The sequence below is a fragment of the Lepus europaeus genome, chromosome 1 (assembly GCF_033115175.1).
Source record: "Lepus europaeus isolate LE1 chromosome 1, mLepTim1.pri, whole genome shotgun sequence".
In the NCBI taxonomy this organism is placed as follows: domain Eukaryota; kingdom Metazoa; phylum Chordata; class Mammalia; order Lagomorpha; family Leporidae; genus Lepus; species Lepus europaeus.
In genome coordinates, this window is record NC_084827.1 from 13,979,025 (window position 1) to 14,000,786 (window position 21,762).

Below are 21,762 nucleotides of genomic sequence, written 5' to 3' on the forward strand. Positions count from 1 at the left end.
TATAAGAAAATTTTGGTATTCTGTTTTTGGCACTACAGGGAATTTGAACATTTTCCACTTCACACAGAATTTATTTACTTTAAGAAAGAGACAAAAAAAGTATGTTTATAATCTCCCTTATTTAAGTTAGAAGAATAAAGATACAGGAATATAAAAGTGTGAAATGAGTAAAATATATAAAATTATATAAAATCTATAAATGGATTATAAAACTATATACAAAAAATGAAAAACATTTTCTGGACGCTTACACAGAAGTTCAGAGAAATGAAGAGCATAAGTACATGAAGATTATTTTCCATTTGAAAATATCCAAAATGAAATATAGATTAAGATTTCATAACAATTTTAAAGATTCAATACAGAAAGATAAAAATATATCTTTTAAGAAACATAATATTTTACATTAAATATAGCTTGGATAAATGAGAGAACTACTATGTGAATGTAGAAGAACTAAATAAATGAGTTTTACAATAAAAACGAAATAAAATCGTTACCAGAAAAATATGTTTTTGAATCCTATTCCTATAATATTCCTGAAATAACAGAGATAACACTCTGTCATGGAGAACAGACTAGTGGTCACCAGGGGTTGAATGTGTGGGGGTAGGGAGCAGGGGTGGCTGTAAGGGCTGGCATGAGGAGAGAGTTTCGTGTCATCTTCCTTTCCTTTTCATATTCTAATTGCTGATCCTGAGGCTACACTGGATATCTGTCCAATTCTGAGCTGTAGGAGGGCAGTGACCTTAAATCTTTTCAATTTGCCTTTGACACCATTTTATAAGGAGAAGCCAGGGCAACCAGGACCTGGTTATTCTAGGTGCTGTAGTACTCACAGCAGAGTCTGCACTGCACGGATGGGGCCTGGACGGAAGACTCCCACTCCTTCTTTGCACTCACCTGGAACTTAGCCCGTGGACAGGAGCAGGAAGCAGGGTAAGAGTTACCCCTGTCTGGTCCTCCCAGGAAGACAGCTGTCTAGAAGATACACAGTGTTTCCTACATTGTCCTAGTCTGGAATGGAATTTCTGTCTCACTGAGCACAAAGTGGAAAGGAAAGCACCCATCTGGATTGAAATGCCATAAGCTTTTGCTATTTTTAATGAAGCTTGATAGATTTTCTTGAACAGATTTTTTGTTTGTTTTTTGCTTTACGGTATTTTTTTTTTTTTTTTTAAATTTTTGACAGGCAGAGTGGACAGTGAGAGAGAGAGAGAGTCAGAGAGAAAGGTCTTCCTTTGCCGTTGGTTCACCCTCCAATGGCCGAGGCGGCTGGTGCACCGCGCTGATCCGATGGCAGGAGCCAGGTGCTTCTCTTGGTCTCCCATAGGGTGCAGGGCCCAAGCACTTGGGCCATCCTCCACTGCACTCCCGGGCCACAGCAGAGAGCTGGCCTGGAAGAGGGGCAACCGGGACAGAATCTGGCACCCTGACTGGGACTAGAACCCAGTGTGCCAGCGCCGCTAGGCGGAGGATTAGCCTGTTGAGCCACGGCGCCAGCCCTACTGTATGCTCTTACGATCATTTCAGGAGAGTTTAAATTGTTTTTTTCTTAAATAATTTAAAAAATAAAAAACATTATTTTTTATATTTGAAAGGCAGAGAGAGACACAGAGAGATTTTCCATCCACTAGTTTAATCCCCCAAAGGCCTACAATAGCCAGGGCCAGACCAGCCTGAAGCCAGGAATCTGGAGATGAATCCAGTCTCCCCCATGGGTAGCAAAGATCCCAGGACTTGAGCTATCACCCACTGCCCTCCAAAGTGTATGTTAGCAGGAAGCTAGAGTCAGAATCAGAGCTGAGACTTTATTCCAGGCACGTGGTATGTATTGCCTGCGTCCCAAGTGGTGTCTTAACCACTGTGCTGAATGCCTGTCATTTTTCTCCAATAATCTTCAGCAGTTTTGCTTGTGAGCGGGTGTGCAGAGCTCCTCATGCTGTCTGGTACAAGTCCATCTTTCAGTACCATTTGTTTTTATGCTGTTATATTCTCATTTTGTTTTTCTTCGTTTTAATTTCTTTCTTTTTTGCTACCCTGAATGCAACTTCGTAACTTCCTCAAATACTCTGAGTAAGGTAAATTTAAAATTTAATAAAATATGGCACCTCACAAAGAGCTACCTCTCATCTGTCATGGATTTCTTGTTTTTAAAGATGCATTTATTGGCTGGCGCCGTGGCTTAACAGGCTAATCCTCCGCCTTGCGGCGCTGGCACACCGGGTTCTAGTCCCGGTTGGGGTGCCGGATTCTATCCCGGTTGCCCCTCTTCCAGGCCAGCTCTCTGCTATGGCCCGGGAAGGCAGTGGAGGATGGCCCAAGTCCTTGGGCCCTGCACCCGCATGGGAGACCAGGAGAAGAACCTGGCTCCTGCCTTCGGATCAGCGAGATGCGCCGGCCGCAGCGGCCATTGGAGGGTGAACCAATGGCAAAGGAAGACCTTTCTCTCTGACTCTCTCTCTCTCTATCCACTCTGCCTGTCAAAAAAAAAAAAAAAGATGTATTTATTTATTTGAAAGGCAGAAATAGAGAGAGAGAAGGGGGAAGGGGAAAGAAGAAGAGAGAGAGGGAGGGAGGAAGAGAGAGAGAGAGGGAGAGAGAGGGAATCTCTATCTTTCATTCAATGGTTCATTTTCCAAATGGCTGCAACAGCCAGGGCTAGGCCAGGCTAAAGCCAGGAACCAGGAGCCAGGAGCTTCATCCAGGTCTCCCACATGGGTGCAGGGGCCCAAGTACTTGGGCCATCCTCTGCTGTCTTCCCAGGTGCATTAGCAGAGAGCTGGATTGGAAGTGGAGCAGCTGAGACTTGAACTGGTGCCCATATAGGATGTCAAAGCTGCAGGCAGAGGCTTAACTTTCCAGGCCACAGTGCCGTCCCCTGTATTTTCAATAATAGTAAACAGTATGAACAATATTTTAATTAGGGTATAAGAAGTTTAAGAGAAAATAATTTGCCATTCTCTTGCATTAATTTTTTTCAGAAACCATTACCAGATGAACTAAGATTTACCTCTTCTTTGGCATTGTGGTGGCTTGCTCGAATAGAATTCCTCTCCTTCTTTGCTTTCAGATACTTTTTCTTATTTTTTACCTAGGAAAAGAATCACTTAACATCAGTGTTCAATCAATAAATACAAGACAATATGCATGCAGACAAAACTATCTTGAGATTCACAGTCCAAAGAAGATGGGGAAGTACCTCCCTATTTCTCTAAGCACAGCTAAAACCTCTAGATAATGTATAAAAAGCAAACCTAAGATGCTCTAAATGGTGGAAACAAGAGGTGGACTGGCTCTGGACATGGACTATTATACCATGGTTCCCACATCAGTAAGTAGAATTGCTCATAACTAGTTGTTCAGAACCAAAGTTCTCTTCCTTCAGTTTCTCAATAATGCACACACATCATCAGCAAACTCTGTAATCTCTAACTTTAAAATACGTACAAAACCTATTTCTTAGTCCCTCAACTAGTACCACCCTTGTTCAGCCACCACTTTATCTTGCCTGCATTATTCTAAGAGCCTCTAACTGGTCTCTCTTGCATTCTGTCATTCTACTCTCAACTCAAAAGCCAAAGTGATCCTGCTAATACATGAAGCAGATCATCTCACTCCTCTGCTCAGAATTCTTCAAACTCAGAGCAAAAATGAAAGTCTGAGGCCACAGGACTTTACACGATCTGTTCTCTCCGCTCCTGACAGATACCTACGGGGTTTCAACTCTTATCACCATTCTGTTCAGTCTTACACACCTTGGTCATCCTAGAAAATGAGAAACATTTTCCTCCCTCAGGGCCTTTGCACTTTTAGTTCTACTAACTTTAGAAAACATATCCCTGGATTGCTTCTAAATTCTATTCCCCAGCTAGTGTAGAATTATGCTTTCCCATTCCATTCATGTTAGATTGGAAATATGACTTTATCTGGCCAGTGGCACATTACACAGAGGCTCTAAACATATTTGCATGGTGTGGCCTTCCTTGTTGAACTCTCGTCATCATCCATGAGCAGAACATGCCTTAGCCAGCGACTGGTCTGGGGCAAGGAAGAAAGGTGGACTAGATCTAAACCCAACCCACAATCTGGAGCTATGTCCAGCTGGCCTGCAGATCTAGGAACAGCAACAATAAAATAAAAGTTTGTTGTTGTCAGTCACTGAGATACTAAGAAAATTTTTATGTAGTATAATATTTACATCACAAAAATTGATACCTAGAAGCAGGACACTGTCCTAATAAAAACATACTATGTGACAGTCATTGGCTTTGTGACTGGATAATACAGAATAAACAGTAACACATTCATAAATATATGGAAATCAAACAACAAGCCCCTGAACAAACAATGAGTCAATAAGCAAATTTAAAAAGATACTTAAAAATACTCCAAACAAAAATGGAAATACAACATAACAAAACTTATATGGAATGAAGCAGTCCTGAGAGAGATGCTTATATCAATAAACACCGACATCAAAAAGGGAGATTTCAAATGTACAACCTAATGTTACACCTCAAGGAATTAAGAAAACAACAAATGAACCAAAAGATAGCAGAAGGAAGAAAACAATAAATAATAAATAGTAGAGCAGAAATAAGTGAACTAGAGACTAGAAAAACAATAGAAAAGATCAATGAAATGAGGAGATGGTGTTTTGAAAAGATTAACAAAATCTACAAACCTTTCCTAGTCTAAGGAAAAAAGTGAGATGATTAAATAGATAAAACCATAATAAAAGAGGAGACATTATAACTGATACCAAGTAAACACAAAGATCATACGGACTACTAAAAATAATTATATGCCAACAAACTGGATAATATAGGAGAAATGTGCAAAGTTCTAGATACAAACAACCTACCAAGATTGAATTTTGAAGAAAGAGAAAATCAAAACAGACCAATAAAAAGTAAGGAGATCGAAACAAAACCCAGGACCTAATGACTTCACTGCTGAATTCTACTAAACATTTAAAGAATTAATATTATTCTTCTCAATTTCTTCTGAAAGACTGAAAAAGGGGGAATACTTCCCAAATCATTTCATGAGACCAGAAATACACTGATACCAAATCCAGGCCAGGACAGCATAAGAAGGAAGAACTGCAGGCCAACATCCCTGTTCAATATACATGGAGAAATACAGCAAAATACTAGCCAACCAGAATTCGACAGCACAATAAATAACAATCATTACTAAGATCAAGTGGTATTTATCCCAATAAGGCAAGGGTGGCTCAACATACATACATCTATAAATGTGATACTCCACATTAACAGAATGAAGGGCAACAATCACATGACCATCTCAATAGATACATAAACAGCAGGTGACAAAATTCAACGTCCTTTCATAATAAAAATTCTACACAAATAGGAGAAGAAACTAACTGAACATAAAAAATGCCATAAATGAAAATCTCACAGCTATCAGCACAGTTAAAGGTAAAAAACGGAAAGCCTTCCCTCTAAGGAAAAAGGTGAGGATGCCCATTCTTACCATTTTTATTGAACACAGTACCAGAAGTTCTCGCAAGGGCAATTAGGCATGAAAAGGACTTAAAAGATGTCTAAACTGGAAAGGATGAAGTTAAACTGCCCCTGCTTGCAGACAACATGACCTTACAAGAGGGTACTTCAGAGAGTTCGTGTAAAAATGGAGCTAACAGATAATGCAGGGAGAACATAGGCTACAGCACCTAAGATGTCACGTGGGATGCCCTCATCCCATATCCGAGAGCCTGAATTCAAGTCCCAGCTCCACTCCTGATTCTAGCTCCCTGCCAATGTGCCCTGGGGGCAGCAGGTGACGGCTTAGCAGCTGTGCTTCTGCCACCACATGGGAGATCATGCTGGAGTTCTTGGCTCCTGCCTTTGGCATGGCTAACCCAGGCTGTTACAGGCACCTGAAGAGTGAACCAGCAGATGGAAGATCTCTGAATCTAGCTCGCTTGCTTTGCCTCCCTTTCAAATAAATAAAAATAACCAGATTAAAATTTTAAAATGATAATTCACTTTCCATAGCATTTTAAAAAAGATTTTTTTATTTGAAAGGCAGAGTTACAGACAGAGAAGGAGAGACAGCGAAAAATCTTCCATCTGCTGGGTCATTCCCCAAATGGCTGCAATGACCAGGGTGGACCAGGCGGAAGCCAGGATCTTGAAACTTTATCCAGGTCTCCCACGTGGCTGCAGTGGCCCAAGTACGTGGGCCATCCTAAGCTGCTTTCCCAGGCACATTAGCAAGGAATGGGACTGGAAGCAGAGCAGCCAGGACTTGAACTGGTGCCATGTGGGATGCCAGTGTCACAGGTGATGGCTTAACCTGCTGCACCACAACACCAGTACCTTCTGTAGAATTTTTAATACTCCTGGTATATAGAACCCTACAGACTCCATATAAAATGGTTAGAATTATGAATGAATTCATTAAAGCTGCAGAACACAAAATCAGCATACAAAAATCAGCAGTATTTCTATATACTAACAATGGACTCTCTGAAAAAGGAATCAGGAAAAAAAATCCCATTGATAATAGCTACCAAAAACAAACAAACAAATAAAAAAAAAAACAAAAAAAACCCAAAAAACCAAACCTCCACTCCCGAATACTTAGGCATATATTTAGCTAAGGAAGTGAAAGACATGTAACCTGAAAACCATAAAACATTAATGAAAAAAATGGAAGAAAACATAATAAATGACACAAGATATTTTGTTCACGGATCAGAAGAATTAAAGTTAAAATGTCCACGCTACCCAACACAATATACATATTCAATGCAATCGCTATCAAAATCCCAATTGCATTTTTCACAGAAACAGAAGAACAATCCTCAAATTCTCATGGAACTGCCTGAATAGATAAAACAATCAAGCAAAATGAACAAAACTGGAAGCATCACACTACTTTACTTCAAATGATAGACAAAGCTATAGTAATTAAAACGGTATGGTACTAGCATAAAACCAAACATGGGGGTCAATGGAATAGGACAGAGTGCCCAGAAACAAATCCACACATTCGTGGTCAACAAAGGTGCTGGGTGGGCACTGTGGCTCAGCAGCACTAGGAACACGCGATGTGTGAACAGTCTCTTCAATAGGCTGTACTCTGACATCTAGAAATCCAGAGGCAAAAGCATAAAATTAAAACCTTATACCATATATAAAAATCAACTTAAAATTGATGAATCATAAAACCTGGAACTACAAAACCACTAGAAGCAAACATGGGGGAAAAACTCCATGACTTGTTCTGGGCAATGTGTTTTTTAATTTTTTTTTATGAACCCAAAAGCATAGGCAGCAAAAGCCAGAACAGAGAAATGGGATTATATAAAATAAAAAACTTCTGCAACAGCCAAGGAAATAATCAACAAAGTGAAGAGAGAACCTATGGAAAGGGTGGAATTTTTTCAAACCAGAAGGGTTTAATATCCAAAATACATCAGGAACTCACTAGTAATGAAACAGGGGTAGGTGTGTGGCACGATGCTTAGTTAGATTCTGCTTGGGATACCTGCATTCTATATGAGGGAGCCGGGGTTTAAGCTGCACCTCTGCTTCTAAACCAACTTCCTGCTAATGCACGCCCTGGGATCCTCCAGGTGATGGGTCAACTACTTGGGTCACTGCCACCCATATGGGAGACCCAGACTGAGTTCCAGGCTCTAGCTGTGGCCTAGCGCAGCCTTGGCTGATGTGGGTATTTGGAGAGTGAACTAGCAGACGGAAGATCTCTCTCTGTCTCTGCCTTTCACATAAATGAAAAAAAATTAACATAGGATGTGAATAGATATTTTTCAGTAGAATACATAAAAACAGACCACAAATCTTTCAAAAATATTCAACACCACTAATCATCAAAAAATGCAAATTAAGGCCCCAAGTATATATCAGCTCATACCTGTTAGAGTGACTTATCAAAAAAGATGAAAGAGAAGTGTTGAAGAGGATATAGGGAAGGAGAACCCTTCTGCTGATGGTGGGAATGTAGAGTAGTAAGTTATAATGTAAAACAGTACAGAGACTCATGAAAACATTAAACACAAAATTATCATATGCTCTAGTAATCCCACTACTGGGTATAAAACAAAGGAAATGAAATCAGCATGTCAAAGAGATATCTGGGCTTCCCTGTTCACAGCTGCCGAGATATAAAATCAACCTAAATGTCCACCACAGATCAGTAGATAAAGAAAACATGAGCTATGGAATATTACTCAGTCTTAAAAGAGAAGGAATTTTTTTCCTTTGTGACAAATGAAGTCAGAAGACGTTGTATTAAGTGAAAGAAGCCAGGCACAGAAATACAAATACTACATGATCTCACTTATATGCAGACTAGGGAAAAAAAAAGTCAACCTTACTAAGCAGAGAATAGAGTGGTGCAACGGTGGCTTCAGGGCCTGAGAGGTGGGGTGTGGTTGGAGAGCTCTCGGTCAAACCATATGAAATTTCAATAAGATAGGAGGCATAAACTCAATAGATCTATTGTACAACATAGTGGCTACAGTTACTAAAAAGAATGATGTTCTTGAAAACTGCTGAACAGATTGTAAGTGTTCTTCCCACTAAAAATTTTAAGTATGTGAAATAATGCATATACTAATTAGCACAATATTGACATTCCACAATGCATATGCATTATAAAAATTGTATATTATATATGACTTTTACTTCTCAATTAAAAAGCAAGTGGAAAATGGTGACATGAATTTATGTAAAGGTGGTACACTTAGTAAAACTGTCTCTAGTATCAAAGACAGGAAACATCCAACACCTTAGAGTCACTGAACATAAAAGATTTTGAGGTAGAATGTTTATAGAGTATGAACTGGTTATTGCAGGTTCCATTTGGAAGATACTAGAAGAAATAAACTTCAAAAAGAATTGAACGAAAGAACTGAGGGGAAAAACAGGTCAAACTTTTAATACCTGTAAGACAGGGGTCAAATCAAGGTTATGACTTTTACATCTGTGTTTATGACTTCTGCATCCCTAGGGTGGCCTAGAATGCTTCCTCTTCTCCTTGTATTCGTGCCCTTGTTAATCCTCTTGGCTACGGGCTGAACCTAGTGATTCACTTTGAATGAATGGAATATGGCAAAGGGGATGGAACTCTGCCCCTAAGGTTAAGTAACAAAGAGCCTGCAGCTTCCATCCCATGCAGCCTTTTTAGCTCTCACTTATTCACGCTGATGGCAACCAGGCGCTATGTCATAGGCTAATCTAGGAGAAGCCCACATTGCAAGAAACTGAAGATCTTTGGTCTAGGGCCAGAAAGGAACTAGAAGCCTTTGAGGAAGTGAATTCTGTAAACAACCTAGTGAGAGTTCTGGAAGGATATCCGCCCTCAGCCAAGCCTTCAGATGAGGCCCTGGCCTGGCCAGCACTTTCATGACAGCCTTATGAGAGCCTTGGACAGAAATACACATCTAAGCCACTCCTGGATTCATGACTCACAGAAACTACGTGCTGCTAAACGTGGTTCAAGCTGCCTAAGTCTGGAGTACTCAGTAGCAGAAAACTGACACACCTCCTTTGTTAAAACCTGGGGCTCTTAGAAATGTGGTCTCATCAAAGTATGTATGAAGACAGCTCAAAATAGTCTTGTCCTGACTGTTGATGTACAATTTGATACTTTATCCCTTTTAGTATTTTTTTTTGTTCTAGTTAACACTATTGGTTGAACTCTGTAATTAACACACAATTATTCTTAGGTGTTTAAATTTAACTGAAAAGTGATCCCTGTTAAATGTAAGAGTGGGAATAAGAGAGGGAGGAGATGTACAATTTGGGACATGCTCAAGCTGACTTTCCCCAAATGGTGGAGTTAGAAATGTGCCAGGGGATTCCAATACAATCCCATCAAGGTGGCATGTACCAATGCCATCTCACTAGTCCAAGTGATCAATTTCAGTTCACAATTGATCATACTGATAGGTCTAAGAGTCAAAGAGATCACACAAACAAGACTAGTGTCTGCTAATACTAACTGATAGAGTCAGAAAGGGAGAGAACGATCCAACATGGGAAGAGGGATACACAGCAGACTCATAGAATGGCAGATGTCCTAAACAGCACTCTGGCCTCAGAATCAGCCCTTAAGGCATTCGGAACTGGCTGAAGAGACCATGAGAGTACTTTAGGCATGGGAAGTCAAGACACTCTGGCAAAAGAAAAAAAAAGAGGACCTAAATGAAAGATCTCTGCGAGTGAGATCCCAGTAAAAAGAACAGGCCATCAAAGAAGGAGGTACCTTTCTCTGAAGGGAGGAGAGAACTTCCACTTTGACTATGACCCTGTCGGAATAAGATCGAAGTCGGCAAACTCAAAAGGCTTCCATAGCCTTGGCAACTCATGACTAGAGCCTAGGGAGATTACTGACGCCATAAACAAGAGTGTCAAATTGTTAACAATAGGAGTCACTGTGTACTTACTCCTCATGTAGGATCTCTGTCCTTAATGTGTTGTCCGATGTGAATTAATGCTATAACTAGTACTGAAACAGTATTTTACACTTTATATTCTGTGTGGGTGCAAACTGATGAAATCTTTACTTAATATATACTAAATTGATTGATCTTCTGTATATAAAGATAATTGAAAATGAATCTTGATGTGAATGGAATGGGAGAGGGAGCGGGAGATGGGAGGGGTGTGGGTGGGAGGGAAGTTATGGGGGGGAAAAGCCATTGTAATCCATAAACTGTACTTTGGAAATTTATATTTACTAAATAAAAGTTTAAAAAAATAGACATAGTAAAATGGAATTAAAAGGTATGTTTATTTTAGTGCAAAAAACCTGAGATCCATGCCTATGAGGGGTCTTCAGGAAGTTCATGAAAAATGTGTATTATGAATAAACTATGCATAGATTTTAATTTTTTTGCACCAAAACAAACTTCTCCTTTAAATCCATTTTCCATGAACATTCTGAAGTATTGTCACATAAATTCGTATGTATGGATTATCTATCTATCTGCCCATATTAAAAAAAATTTTTGAGAGTGGTTTTGACATATGAGATTGTCTGGAATCAAATACATACAAAACTTAGTTTTTGTAAGACCCACGGTGGCAAAAATATTGTTAGCCTGATTTCAAAGGGACGGGGTAGTTTGGAATGAAGGCTTCTCAGGCTCAGAAAGATGCTTAGCCACAAAGAGGAACCTACAAGAGGTCTTCAAGAAGCTGGTGGAAAATATGAGCTGTGGAAAATCAGTGCAGGGATTTCAACCTTTTTTGCACCAAAATTAAATTTTTAATTCCATTTTCCTAACAACATTTTGAAGTACCCTTATATACTCAAAGCTCTCTTGAAAAATGGTCGGTGAAACTGGGTGAATGACACCCAGGAACACTATGTACTACCTTTGCAACTTTTCTGTAGATTAAAATTATATCAAAATGAAGGGCTGATTTAAAAAAAAAACGGGGACAAGACTTGTACCTATATTTGCAGAGCCTTGTCCCTGAAGGGCTTGAGGGGAAAAGACTGATCACAGGGCTGCCCCCAGGGAATGGGACTGGGGAGCTGGAAAGCTTCGTGGGAGGCAGGTTTCCCTGTGACCCATTTGCCTATTCATATATTTCCTATTAAACATGTTAAAACTAATGTTTAAATGACCAGGGAAATAATAGAAAAGGAATGAACTTTCAAGAGTGGGACCAGAAGCCATACAGAAAAAAAAGGCTGGAGGAGCTATTTTTAGGGAAAGCATGGCTGGGCCTAATCAAAAAATATTTCCCAATTCTCAATGTAGTAGATATCACACATTTGCCCAATACAATTCCAGAATAGTTTTTGGTTTGGTGACTGCAAACTTTGTTTTTGCCTGATTTGTAATTACAATAAAAACCATATCCATGTTATAAGCAAAAGTTTTTGATCATACCTGAGAAGTTAACTTGAGAAGATAATTCTGAGAGTCGGATTCGGAACTATCAGAGCCTTGGCTGCTATAAAAACAAAAAAACAAGGAAGAAATTACTTTTTTTTTTTAATTTCAGAATGTTTCAGTGAACATTTAAGATTTCAACTAGGAATTTACTCAAACAAAGTAAGTTAGCAAATTAGAGAGTTACCTGTAACCCCATGTTTATTGCAGCTCAATTCACAATAGATAAGATATGGAGTTGACCCAGATGTCCATCACTGATGACATGATAAAGGAACTATGGTATATATACACTATGGAATACTACTCAGCCCTAAAAAATGAAATCCTGTATTTTGCAACAAAATGGATGCAACTGGAAACCATTATACTTAGTGAAATAAGTCAGTCCCAAAAAGACAAATATCATATGTTTTCCATGATCTGTGGTAACTAAAAGAGTACAAAAAATGTAACATATGTGGGCAAAATCGACATTTTGAGATTTGATTATTGTTTAACAGTCCTTGTCTCTACTGTTGAAGAATAGTGTTTTTCTCTTCTTACTATCTGTTGAGTTCTTAGTGGAGGGTTAAGTTTATGATTATAAAATAAAGTGAAAGTATGTCATTGTAAAAATTAAAAGAAAGAAATAGAAAGGAAAGAGGAGGGAGGGTGGGACATGGGTGGGTAGGGTAGAAAGCATCACTGTGTTCCTGAATCTGTATATTGGAATACATGGAATCTGTTCACCTTATGTGCATTTGGCACACTGCTTGAGACACACACATCCCATATCAGAGTGCCTGGGTTCAAGTTCAAGTTCCACTCTGATTCCAGCTTCCTGTTAATAATGTACACTCAAGGAGGCAGCAAGTGATGGCTCAAGGAGTTGTATCCCTGCCATCCATGTGGAAGACCTATATTGAGTTCCCAACTTCTGGCTGTGGTCTGGCCCAGCCCAGGCTGTTGTGGACATGTGGAAAGTGAACAAATGAATGTGGAATGGGAGTGTCTGTCTCTCTCTTTCTCTCTCCTTCTCTCCCTCTCCGCCCCCTCCACCCCGGTCTGCCTTTCAAACAAATAATAATAAATTTTAGAAGTTTAGGAGAGGCAGCAAGATGGCGGAATAGGCAGGGAGCACACTTAGTCCGGGGGGAGAGAAAGTTTAACATAAGTGGAGATACTGCAGGGTCAAGGAAGAGTAGGGGAAGAAACAGCAGAGGAAACTCTTCCGGAACTAGTGATTCACAGTGGACCTGCGTGGAGAGCGTGGGAGCCCAAGTTCGGGACACCAGCGGCAGACTCAACGCACCAGTGCTGGAACGCGAGGTGAGCCGAACCTCCATAGCCCGAGATACCAGCAGGCAAGCGGAAAGAGGAGGCTAGAGGGAACGAGGCTTGAAACTCCGTGGGGAAAAGTTCACCAGGCTAACTAGAAGAGAGAGAAAAAAAATAAAAAAAGTGACTGATACGGACACAAGTTTCTCTCTCTCCACTCACCTCTCAAAGGCGAGCAAGACAGAGCAGGCGCCATTTTGGACATACGTCATAAGCAGGGCGACCTCAGGTCTGCACCAGCCCTGAGCCTAGCAGAAAAACCTGACTCTGTGGGGAGGGGTGAAATAACAGGAGATTAGCATCTAACTTGGCAACCCAGTGGGAGACTGCAGGAGAATTGGAGCCCACACTGAGGGCAGCAGAGATTCCCTGTGTGGTCCTTGGGAAAGAGCTTCCGATCTCTGGCTCCTGTGGGTGTATCATTTGCCTGCTAACTACCTCCAATTACATTCAGCTGTGCGGAATTACTTCCCTTTTGAATCAAAAAAAGAAAGAGAGATTTACCACACCTAACATGGGAGTGTCATCCTTGACACACCCTCAACCCTGAGGAACCAAACACAGCTCTCAGTCCACACTCATCTCAAGCCTCTAAGGCTCCACTGAAAGCAGACAGTCCACTTAATATAGAGCCATAGTGTAACAAGAAAAAACACCACAGTGAAGAAACCAAATATCCCCAACATGCCAAACAACAAACGCAAAAACCAAGCTAACAAGAACAAGGAAGACACTATGATGCCCCCAAATGAAAAAGACACCCCAATTCAAGACTATGAAGATGATGAGATCGAAGAAATGCAAGAAGTGGATCTCAAAAAATTGATAAGAACATTAAGAAGTTCTCAAAAACAAATTCTTGAACTACAGAAATCCTTCATGGACAAGATAGAAAATCTCTCTCGTGAAAGTGAAATATTAAGGAGGAATCAAAATGAAATGAAACAACTAGTGGAACAAGAAACTCTGATAGTGACTAGAAATCATAATGAAATGAAGAGTTCAATAGATCAAATGACAAACACATTAGAGAGCCTTAAAAACAGAATGGGCGAAGCAGAAGAGAGAATATCAGACTTAGAAGACAGAGAACAGGAAAGGAAACAGGCAAACCAAAGAAAAGAAGAAGAAATTAGAAATCTAAAAAATATTGTCGGGAATCTACAGGATACTATTAAAAAACCCAACATTCGGGTTCTAGGAGTTCCTGAAGGCATGGAGAAGGAGAAAGGATTAGAAGGCATTTTCAGTGAGATACTAGCAGAAAATTTCCCAGGTTTGGAGAAGGACAGAGGCATCTTAGTACAGGAAGCTTATAGAACCCCTAATAAACATGACCAAAAGAGATCCTCACCACGACATGTTGTAATCAACCACAGTGAAACATAAAGAAAAGATCCTAAAAGGTGCAAGAGAGAAACGTCAGATCACTCTTAGAGGATCTCCAATTAGACTCACAGCAGACTTCTCATCAGAAACCCTACAAGCTAGAAGGGAATGGCGAGACATAGCCCAGGTACTAAGAGAGAAAAACTGCCAGCCCAGAATACTATATCCTGCAAAGCTCTCATTTGTGAATGAAGGTGAAATTAAGACTTTTCATAGCAAACAGAAACTGAAAGAATTTGTTGCCACTCATCCTGCCCTGCAAAAGATGCTTAAAGATGTCTTACACACAGAAACACAGAAACATGGTCACCAATATGAAAGAAGGTAAAGGAAGGAAACCTCACAGCAAAAGATCACAGGAAGCTCAATTTCTCTTTGACATAGAATTAAACTCTGATGCTCTGTTAAAGCAATGTGTTAAAGTAATCTATTATGTTCTCTTGATGTCTGTTAAATTCTAATTGTTCAAAAACAGCTGAATTTTTATTAAGAGCTATGGGTTATTTAAATATGTGCTTTTTTCAAAAATTTGAATAATCACCTTGTAACAATGATCAAATTTGGTCTATGTTATGTCATGATTTTAAGAAATCTTATTTCAACCAGATATTTTGGAGACATGATAGTTATCTTAATGAGAAAGCCCCAGAGGCTTAAAGGGTTAAATACTTGTAAAATCCTACAGGTGCTTTCAAAAATACTGTGAAGTAAGCAAGTGCCTCTTGTTGGTTGATGAGTTTATAATTTTAAATTGTCAGCAAGCGATCTAGGACTTGCTCCCTCATTTCTCTATTCTAAGCCCAACTTGTTCTTTCATTTCTCTATTCTCTTCAAGGTAGGAAACTAACTCTATTATGAAGGAATCTGTAGGATGCACAATTTAATCTTTAGACCTTATAAAAGAGATGGCTAACATTTTTCTGCAATAGCATAGCCAAAATAAGAACTCAAATAATAATCTCATAGCTAGATTCACTTCGCCATCAGCGAAGTATACAGTAAGCAGAAAAAACCTCCCTTTCAGACCAAAGGGAAAGAAAGTTTTAAAGTGAGAATATAATTTTCCTCATGGGCATTGTCTACCTTAGAAAAACTACTACAGAACATGCCTGTGACTATAGACTTGTAGTTCAGGCCACCGAAGATTAGAGATGGGAAACAGGCACTCCCTTGACTTGCATCCTCTGGTCTGCTTTAACACAAACCAGGAGGAAAAGAAAGCTCGGCATCAGAAGCAATGGGTGGCAGGCCTATTAATGGCTGATCTGTACAGTGATCTGCCCTCAAGGAGACCCAACAGGCCAGTCCACTGCAGTGGCTTTCAATGTGGTAAGCCTGGGCTTCAGCAGAAGTCAGCTTGTAAAGAGCCCTGGCAGCTCTGCCAAGAGTTGGATCACTGGAAATGGACCTGCCCTGGAGTCGAAGGATGCCCAGGTCAGAGCCACAGATCTTATTGACTCTAAGCTGAAAAGCCCTTCACTCAGCCCAACTTCCAAAGTGACCACTGCAGCTGAGGGGATGGTCAAGTAGGGTCAGCAACATTGCAGGCAGAACTGTAAATTTCTTGTTAGAGATGCCACCTGCCTTTACCTGGCCAGCTCTCCTCCCAGGCCAGCTAAGTAATGAAAGTCAACAGAGTGCCTTCCCCTAGGAGGTTCACACCTCCCTTAGGATATACCCCATGTGAAGAGATAGATAGGTCTGGGCCTCTTAACTTACAAGGCCTGAAGCCCACCAGATTATTATCAAGCCCCTTCTATCAGGTTCTATTTGCCTCTCAATCAGAAAACTTAATTGTAGCTTAGACAGCACCTTTCTTAGCTCCTCTAATAATGACTCTGTCCTTTGTTCTAGGCCCTGTCTAGTGCACTTGGGCCTCATTCCTTTGTAATCATAACCTCTACTCTACCACCAATGGCTCTACTCCCAACATGTGTGTACTGATGGTCCTCTTCCCCACTTAATGCTGTATAATTGTTCAAACCTGGTAAATGCCACTCTTAGGATCATTGGTTACTATCCTCACTCTGTCTTTTATGACCTTGTCTAAATATGATCAGAGTCGGCAAACTTGGAAGGCTTCCATAGCCTTGGCAACTCATGACGACAGCCTAGGATGGTTACTGGCGCCATAAACTAGAGTGTCAATTTGTTGGGTCAACAACAGGAGCCACTGTGCACTTGCTCCTCATGTGGGATCTCTGTCCTTAATGTGCTGTACATTGTGATTTAATGCTATAACTAGTACTCAAACAGTATGTTTCACTTTGTGTTTCTATGTGGGTGCAAACTGTTGAAATCTTTATACTAAATTGATCTTCTGTATATAAAGAGAATTGAAAATGAATCTTGATGCAAATGGAAGGGGAGAGGGAGTGGGAGAGGGGAGGGTTGCGGGTGGGAGGGAAGTTATGGGGGGGGGAAGCCATTGTAATCCATAAGCTGTACACTGGAAATTTATATTCATTAAATAAAAGTTAAAAAAAAATTTTAGAAGTTTCAAGGTATAAATTTTTCCCAATGTTTTTGATTCAATTAAATCACAATCAAAATCCCAGAAATTTATGTTTTGTATATTGACAAACTAATTATAAAGGTCATATGTATAGGCAAAAAAAAAAAAAAAAGCTATTTTGCTAACACAAAACTAAAGTAGGGCAAAGTTTATAACTGACTACTTGACCTCAGGTTTCTTAGCAGAATTACATATAGTAAAAATTCTCTGAATGACACTGTGATGGTGGATACATGCCATCATCAATTCGTTCAAACCCACAGAATGCTTGATACCAAGAGTGAGGCCTAAAGCAGACTAAGGACTTTGGGAGATAATGATGTGTTAATGTAAACTCAGCAAGTGTAACAAACAGATCACTCTGGGGAGGGGGGAGGAAGGGGAGGGGTCTTCATAATGGGGAAAGCAAAGCATGTGAGTGGATAAGGGCTACATGGGAAGTCTCTGTGTTGTGGATCTAAATTACTCTAAAAAAGAAAGTACTGAGGGGGGGGAGGGGGAAGGGGAGGGGGGGGAGAGGGAGGGATCAAACGGCAAACAATTTGGCATGTCTTTCATATACTACAAATAGTGATGCTCATATTACTTGAATAAAAAGTAAATCAAGGGGCTGGCATTATGCCTCAGTGGGTAAAGCTGCAATCTACAATATCAGCATCCCATGTGGGCACTGGTTCATGTCCTGGCTGCTCCACTTCCAATCCAGCTCCCTGTTAATGGCCTGGGAAAAGTAGTCAAAGATGGCCCAAGTGCCTGGGCACCTGCTACCCACATGGGAGACCTGGAAGAAGTTTCTGGCTCCCACCTTTGGCCTGGCCCAGCTGAGGCCATCTTGGGAGTGAACCAGTGGATGGAAGATCTTTCTGTGTGTGTCTCCCCCTCTCTCTTTCTCTGTAACTCTCTCAAATAAATAAAAAAAAAAACTTTTAAAAACATTTAAAAAATCAATCAATCAACGAAGTCTTGATGAGGTCCTGATAGGATGCATGGGAAAAATCTCCCCTACTCATAGTTGAAATTTTCAGTTGAGAATCTCCAGTAGTATCCTAATGTTATTATAAAAAACATAGTAAAACAGTGTAACAAACTGATTACTTCTCTAGTCTTGACTTACCTAGTCTCTGGATCCATTGTGATTTCTATCAGAGAAGTATATGAATCCTCAAAGGCTTTTTCCACATTTATGTGAGTATGTTTTGCCATTTCTTCTAATTCTTTCAGGCACTGATAATACTAGGGGAAAATTATAAATTAGTTCATTATAAAATGATGTCATTTTCTAATTAAACTAATTGAATATTTATAGATGAACAGAATAATAATTATTTTGACATTAAGTACCCCAAGCCCCAGAACCTTGCTGGATATTAAAAAGAAAGTAACTGTCATAGGCACAGGCAGGTTGTCCGATGGGCTGGGGTCTGCTCTATTACCACATGGATTGGTTTACCTTGGTCCGGTCAGGATCACAATAGTCCAAGAGAGAATCACAAAAATGGTATCCCATTGACTCCAGGTCTTTTATGTTGAAATGAGTGCCTCGTTTTTTACCTACAAATCAATAAGTTTATGCATCCTTGAGGATGACCTAGTCGTCTTCCTCAGCAGGTAGGCCTAAGTTACAAACAGAGAGTGTAAGTGAAACACCGACAGGTTCCCCAACCTCCACTTTGGATTTTCTTTGCTGGGCAGGACGTTCAACAGCTTCCTGCTTGCTTTCTCTGTTACTCCTCCACCACTCAGAACAAACCTGACTTAAAACACACTGGTCTATGCTCCAAGGAAGAAGGACTTCAGTAAGACGGTTAAGGAATATTTGGTTATCAGTTATAAACAGTTCTAATAATTACTGAAAAAAAAACAGGTTACGATTTTAGGAGAAAAATATTTTCATCTTCCATAATACTATATTAATTTTAAGGTACATTAAAAACTAGCTGGAAATTATACATGTGGATTTCCAATGCTTTCTTTTGAGTTGATACATTTTCTTTTTAAAAAAAATTTATTTATTTATTTACTTGAAAGGCAGAGTTAGAGAGAGAGAGAGAGAGACAGGGAGAGGGATATCTTCCATCTACTGGCCCACACCCCCAGAAGGCCACTACACCCAGGGCTCGGCTGGACCAATGCCAGGAGCCAGGAGCTTCATTCAGGTATCCCACATGGGTACAGGGGCCCAAGCACCTGAACCATCCTCTGCTGCCTTCCCAGGTGCACAAGCAGGGAGCTGGAATGGAAGCAGAGCAGCCGTAGGCAGTCCCTTAACCTGCTGGGCCACAGTGTAGGCCGCTGAGCTGATGCATTTTCTGACAAGATGAGAACTACCTTAATATGGGATATGAAAACTACATTAGAATGTTAGATGTGACTAAAAGATTTTTTAAATAGTATTACGAAGCACACTTCTATTTTTAGTTCAGGGAACCAAGTACTTGCACATCTAAATATAAACAGATTCCTCCCACCACGAAAAAATGCCAGTGTATCTCTCTGTAGATAACAAATCTATAAAATATTTCTATGGCGATATTTTAAGCATGTGAGTTGATTTTTTTCTTGAAATTATCAGGAACATTCAGTTTTTAAAAATTTGTAGAAGTCCCTTTAAAAAAACACAAAACAAAAATAAGCTTTCAAGAGTAGTTAATAAAACACAAAATAGAGTATTCTGTCTACATGCTAAAAAAAACTCCCCTTTCTAAACGATGGGAGATGATGGAATAGAGAAAACACAAAGTGGGAGTTTATCCATCTTATAGAAGTGATTAAATCAGTACGTACTGAACTGGGAAGGTGCTCCCTACCAAATTGTCTAGACTATTATATTTCACATGAAAATACATCCTTGGCTTAGAGCTCTGAGAGTCATGAATGAGAATGTTTGCTCTTACCCAGAGTAGAGCCACAAAAGGTGGCCTCCATGGTAAAGCTGTTCCTAATTCCCATTTTCCACATCACCACCCTTCCTGTTCCTTCTTTGCTCTTCTGAACACTGAACTTGCAAGCTGAGAATGAAAACTGGAAAGCAACAAATAATAATGAAACCCATTATTTTTGGCACCTTTATCTTTCTTAGGAAGTAGGGTTAAAAACAAAATAGTAGTTATGCGAAATCTGTAATTCTCACTAAAGCTTCAGGAGCCACTTGTATTTCTTGACCAATGGAAGTAACTCATCTTAAGGACGATACATTTACTTTTCTGAGAGCTGTATATTCTAATTCCTGCAATACAATGTAAGTTTTATCTTTATGTAACACATACATTCACAATCGGTTATTCTTGATATTGCTGGAGTAAGATCTTATACTAGGAAGGAATTTAAACATAGTTAGGAATGGTGTTTACTGTTGTAGACCTCCAGAAACAGAGAGTCTTTGTTTTCATATGTGAGACCATATGAAAGATCCTGAAAGATTGTTTTTTATAGAGATCAGTATCTACCATGAGGTTTGCAGGGGGGGGGTAATTTTATTTTTTAATTAACATACAACAAAACTTCCCTATGTTCTATTCTATGCATTTTAACGTAGATACAGATTTATGTAACCACCAACACAATCTTGATACTAAACAGTTATATTATCCCTAAAGAACTCCCTCACACTGTGCCTTTGCAGTCACAATCCTACACTACTCCAAACTTCTTGCAAGCACTAATTTGCTGTCACTATAGCTTTTTTTTTTAAAGATATATACATTTTAAAGATAAACATACATAAATGAAATCATATAGTATGTAACCTTTTGAGACTGGCTTCTTTCACTTATTCTAATACCTTTGAGATTTATCCTGGTTGTTGCGTGCATTAATATTCATTCTTTTGTACTGCTGAGCAGTAGTTCATTGTATGAATGTACTAGTTTATCTGTTCATCAGTTAAGCACATTTAAAGTTGCCTTCAGTTTTTGGTTGCTATGAATGTTCATGTGTATAGGTTTATATATAGGTTTTAAGTTTTCATTTCTCTAAGACAAACATCTAGGAGTAGGATTGCTGTATCATATAGTAAGTGTACATTTATTTTTATAAGAAGCTATCAAACTATTTTTGAAAATGCTACAGAATATGTATTGATGACTGCTCCACAGGCATTTGAATATAATGTGCATGATGCTGTGTAGTAGAGCGCCCGATGATGTCAATCAAATCCAACCAGCTGATGCTGATCAGTTCTTCTATATCCTTGCCTATTGTCTGTCTATCAGTTCCAGATTACTGTGAGGGGAACTTGAAATTTCTAATTGTAATTATGGGTGTTCAGAAAGAGATTTCATAAGAAACATTTAAGAGAAATTCTAGAAATGGAAGCCCATATATTTCAAGCAATTTTTACATCATAAAGATCTATTTAAACTGCAGATTTGTTGTTTATGAAGTTTAAGAAATTGGTCCATTTCATCTAACATAGAACAGGTTATAGATTTGTGATACTAAGAAATATACCAATAAACAAATATCAAAATACCTTAGCAATATCGAATCACTTTGTAGAGTAATGAACTATGCTTAAGATACTGACAGTTTAAATTTATATAGGAATATTTATAGGTATGAAGTACTTTCCCTGATTTTTTTTTCCTGAAGAAATAAATCCTATTTGGGAAATAAACTTATGCTCTCT

General features: G+C 39.4%; 1 protein-coding gene across 12 annotated transcripts in view; it reads right to left on the reverse strand.

The window, feature by feature from the left end:
• The window catches only part of AGBL3 (AGBL carboxypeptidase 3), a 93,332-nt gene that overhangs the window by 30,863 nt on the left and 40,707 nt on the right, over window positions 1-21,762 (reverse strand). For 7 of the 12 annotated variants that reach the window (XR_009866392.1, XM_062196748.1, XM_062196666.1 and 4 more), the window contains 6 exons: window positions 20,030-20,156; window positions 19,323-19,463; window positions 18,586-18,686; window positions 18,250-18,368; window positions 11,909-11,972; window positions 3,014-3,094 (listed from right to left, as the gene is read on the reverse strand). Coding sequence is in view for 11 of the 12 variants with exons in the window: in XM_062196748.1 (XP_062052732.1) it covers window positions 3,014-3,094; window positions 11,909-11,972; window positions 18,250-18,368; window positions 18,586-18,686; window positions 19,323-19,463; window positions 20,030-20,156 (633 nt within the window). In the remaining variant the exon portion in view is untranslated. Of the gene's footprint in view, window positions 1-2,515; window positions 2,882-3,013; window positions 3,095-11,908; window positions 11,973-18,249; window positions 18,369-18,585; window positions 18,687-19,322; window positions 19,464-20,029; window positions 20,157-21,762 lie in introns of those variants that run through there. The other 5 variants (XM_062197129.1, XM_062196499.1, XM_062196581.1 and 2 more) reach the window with 5 other exon arrangements.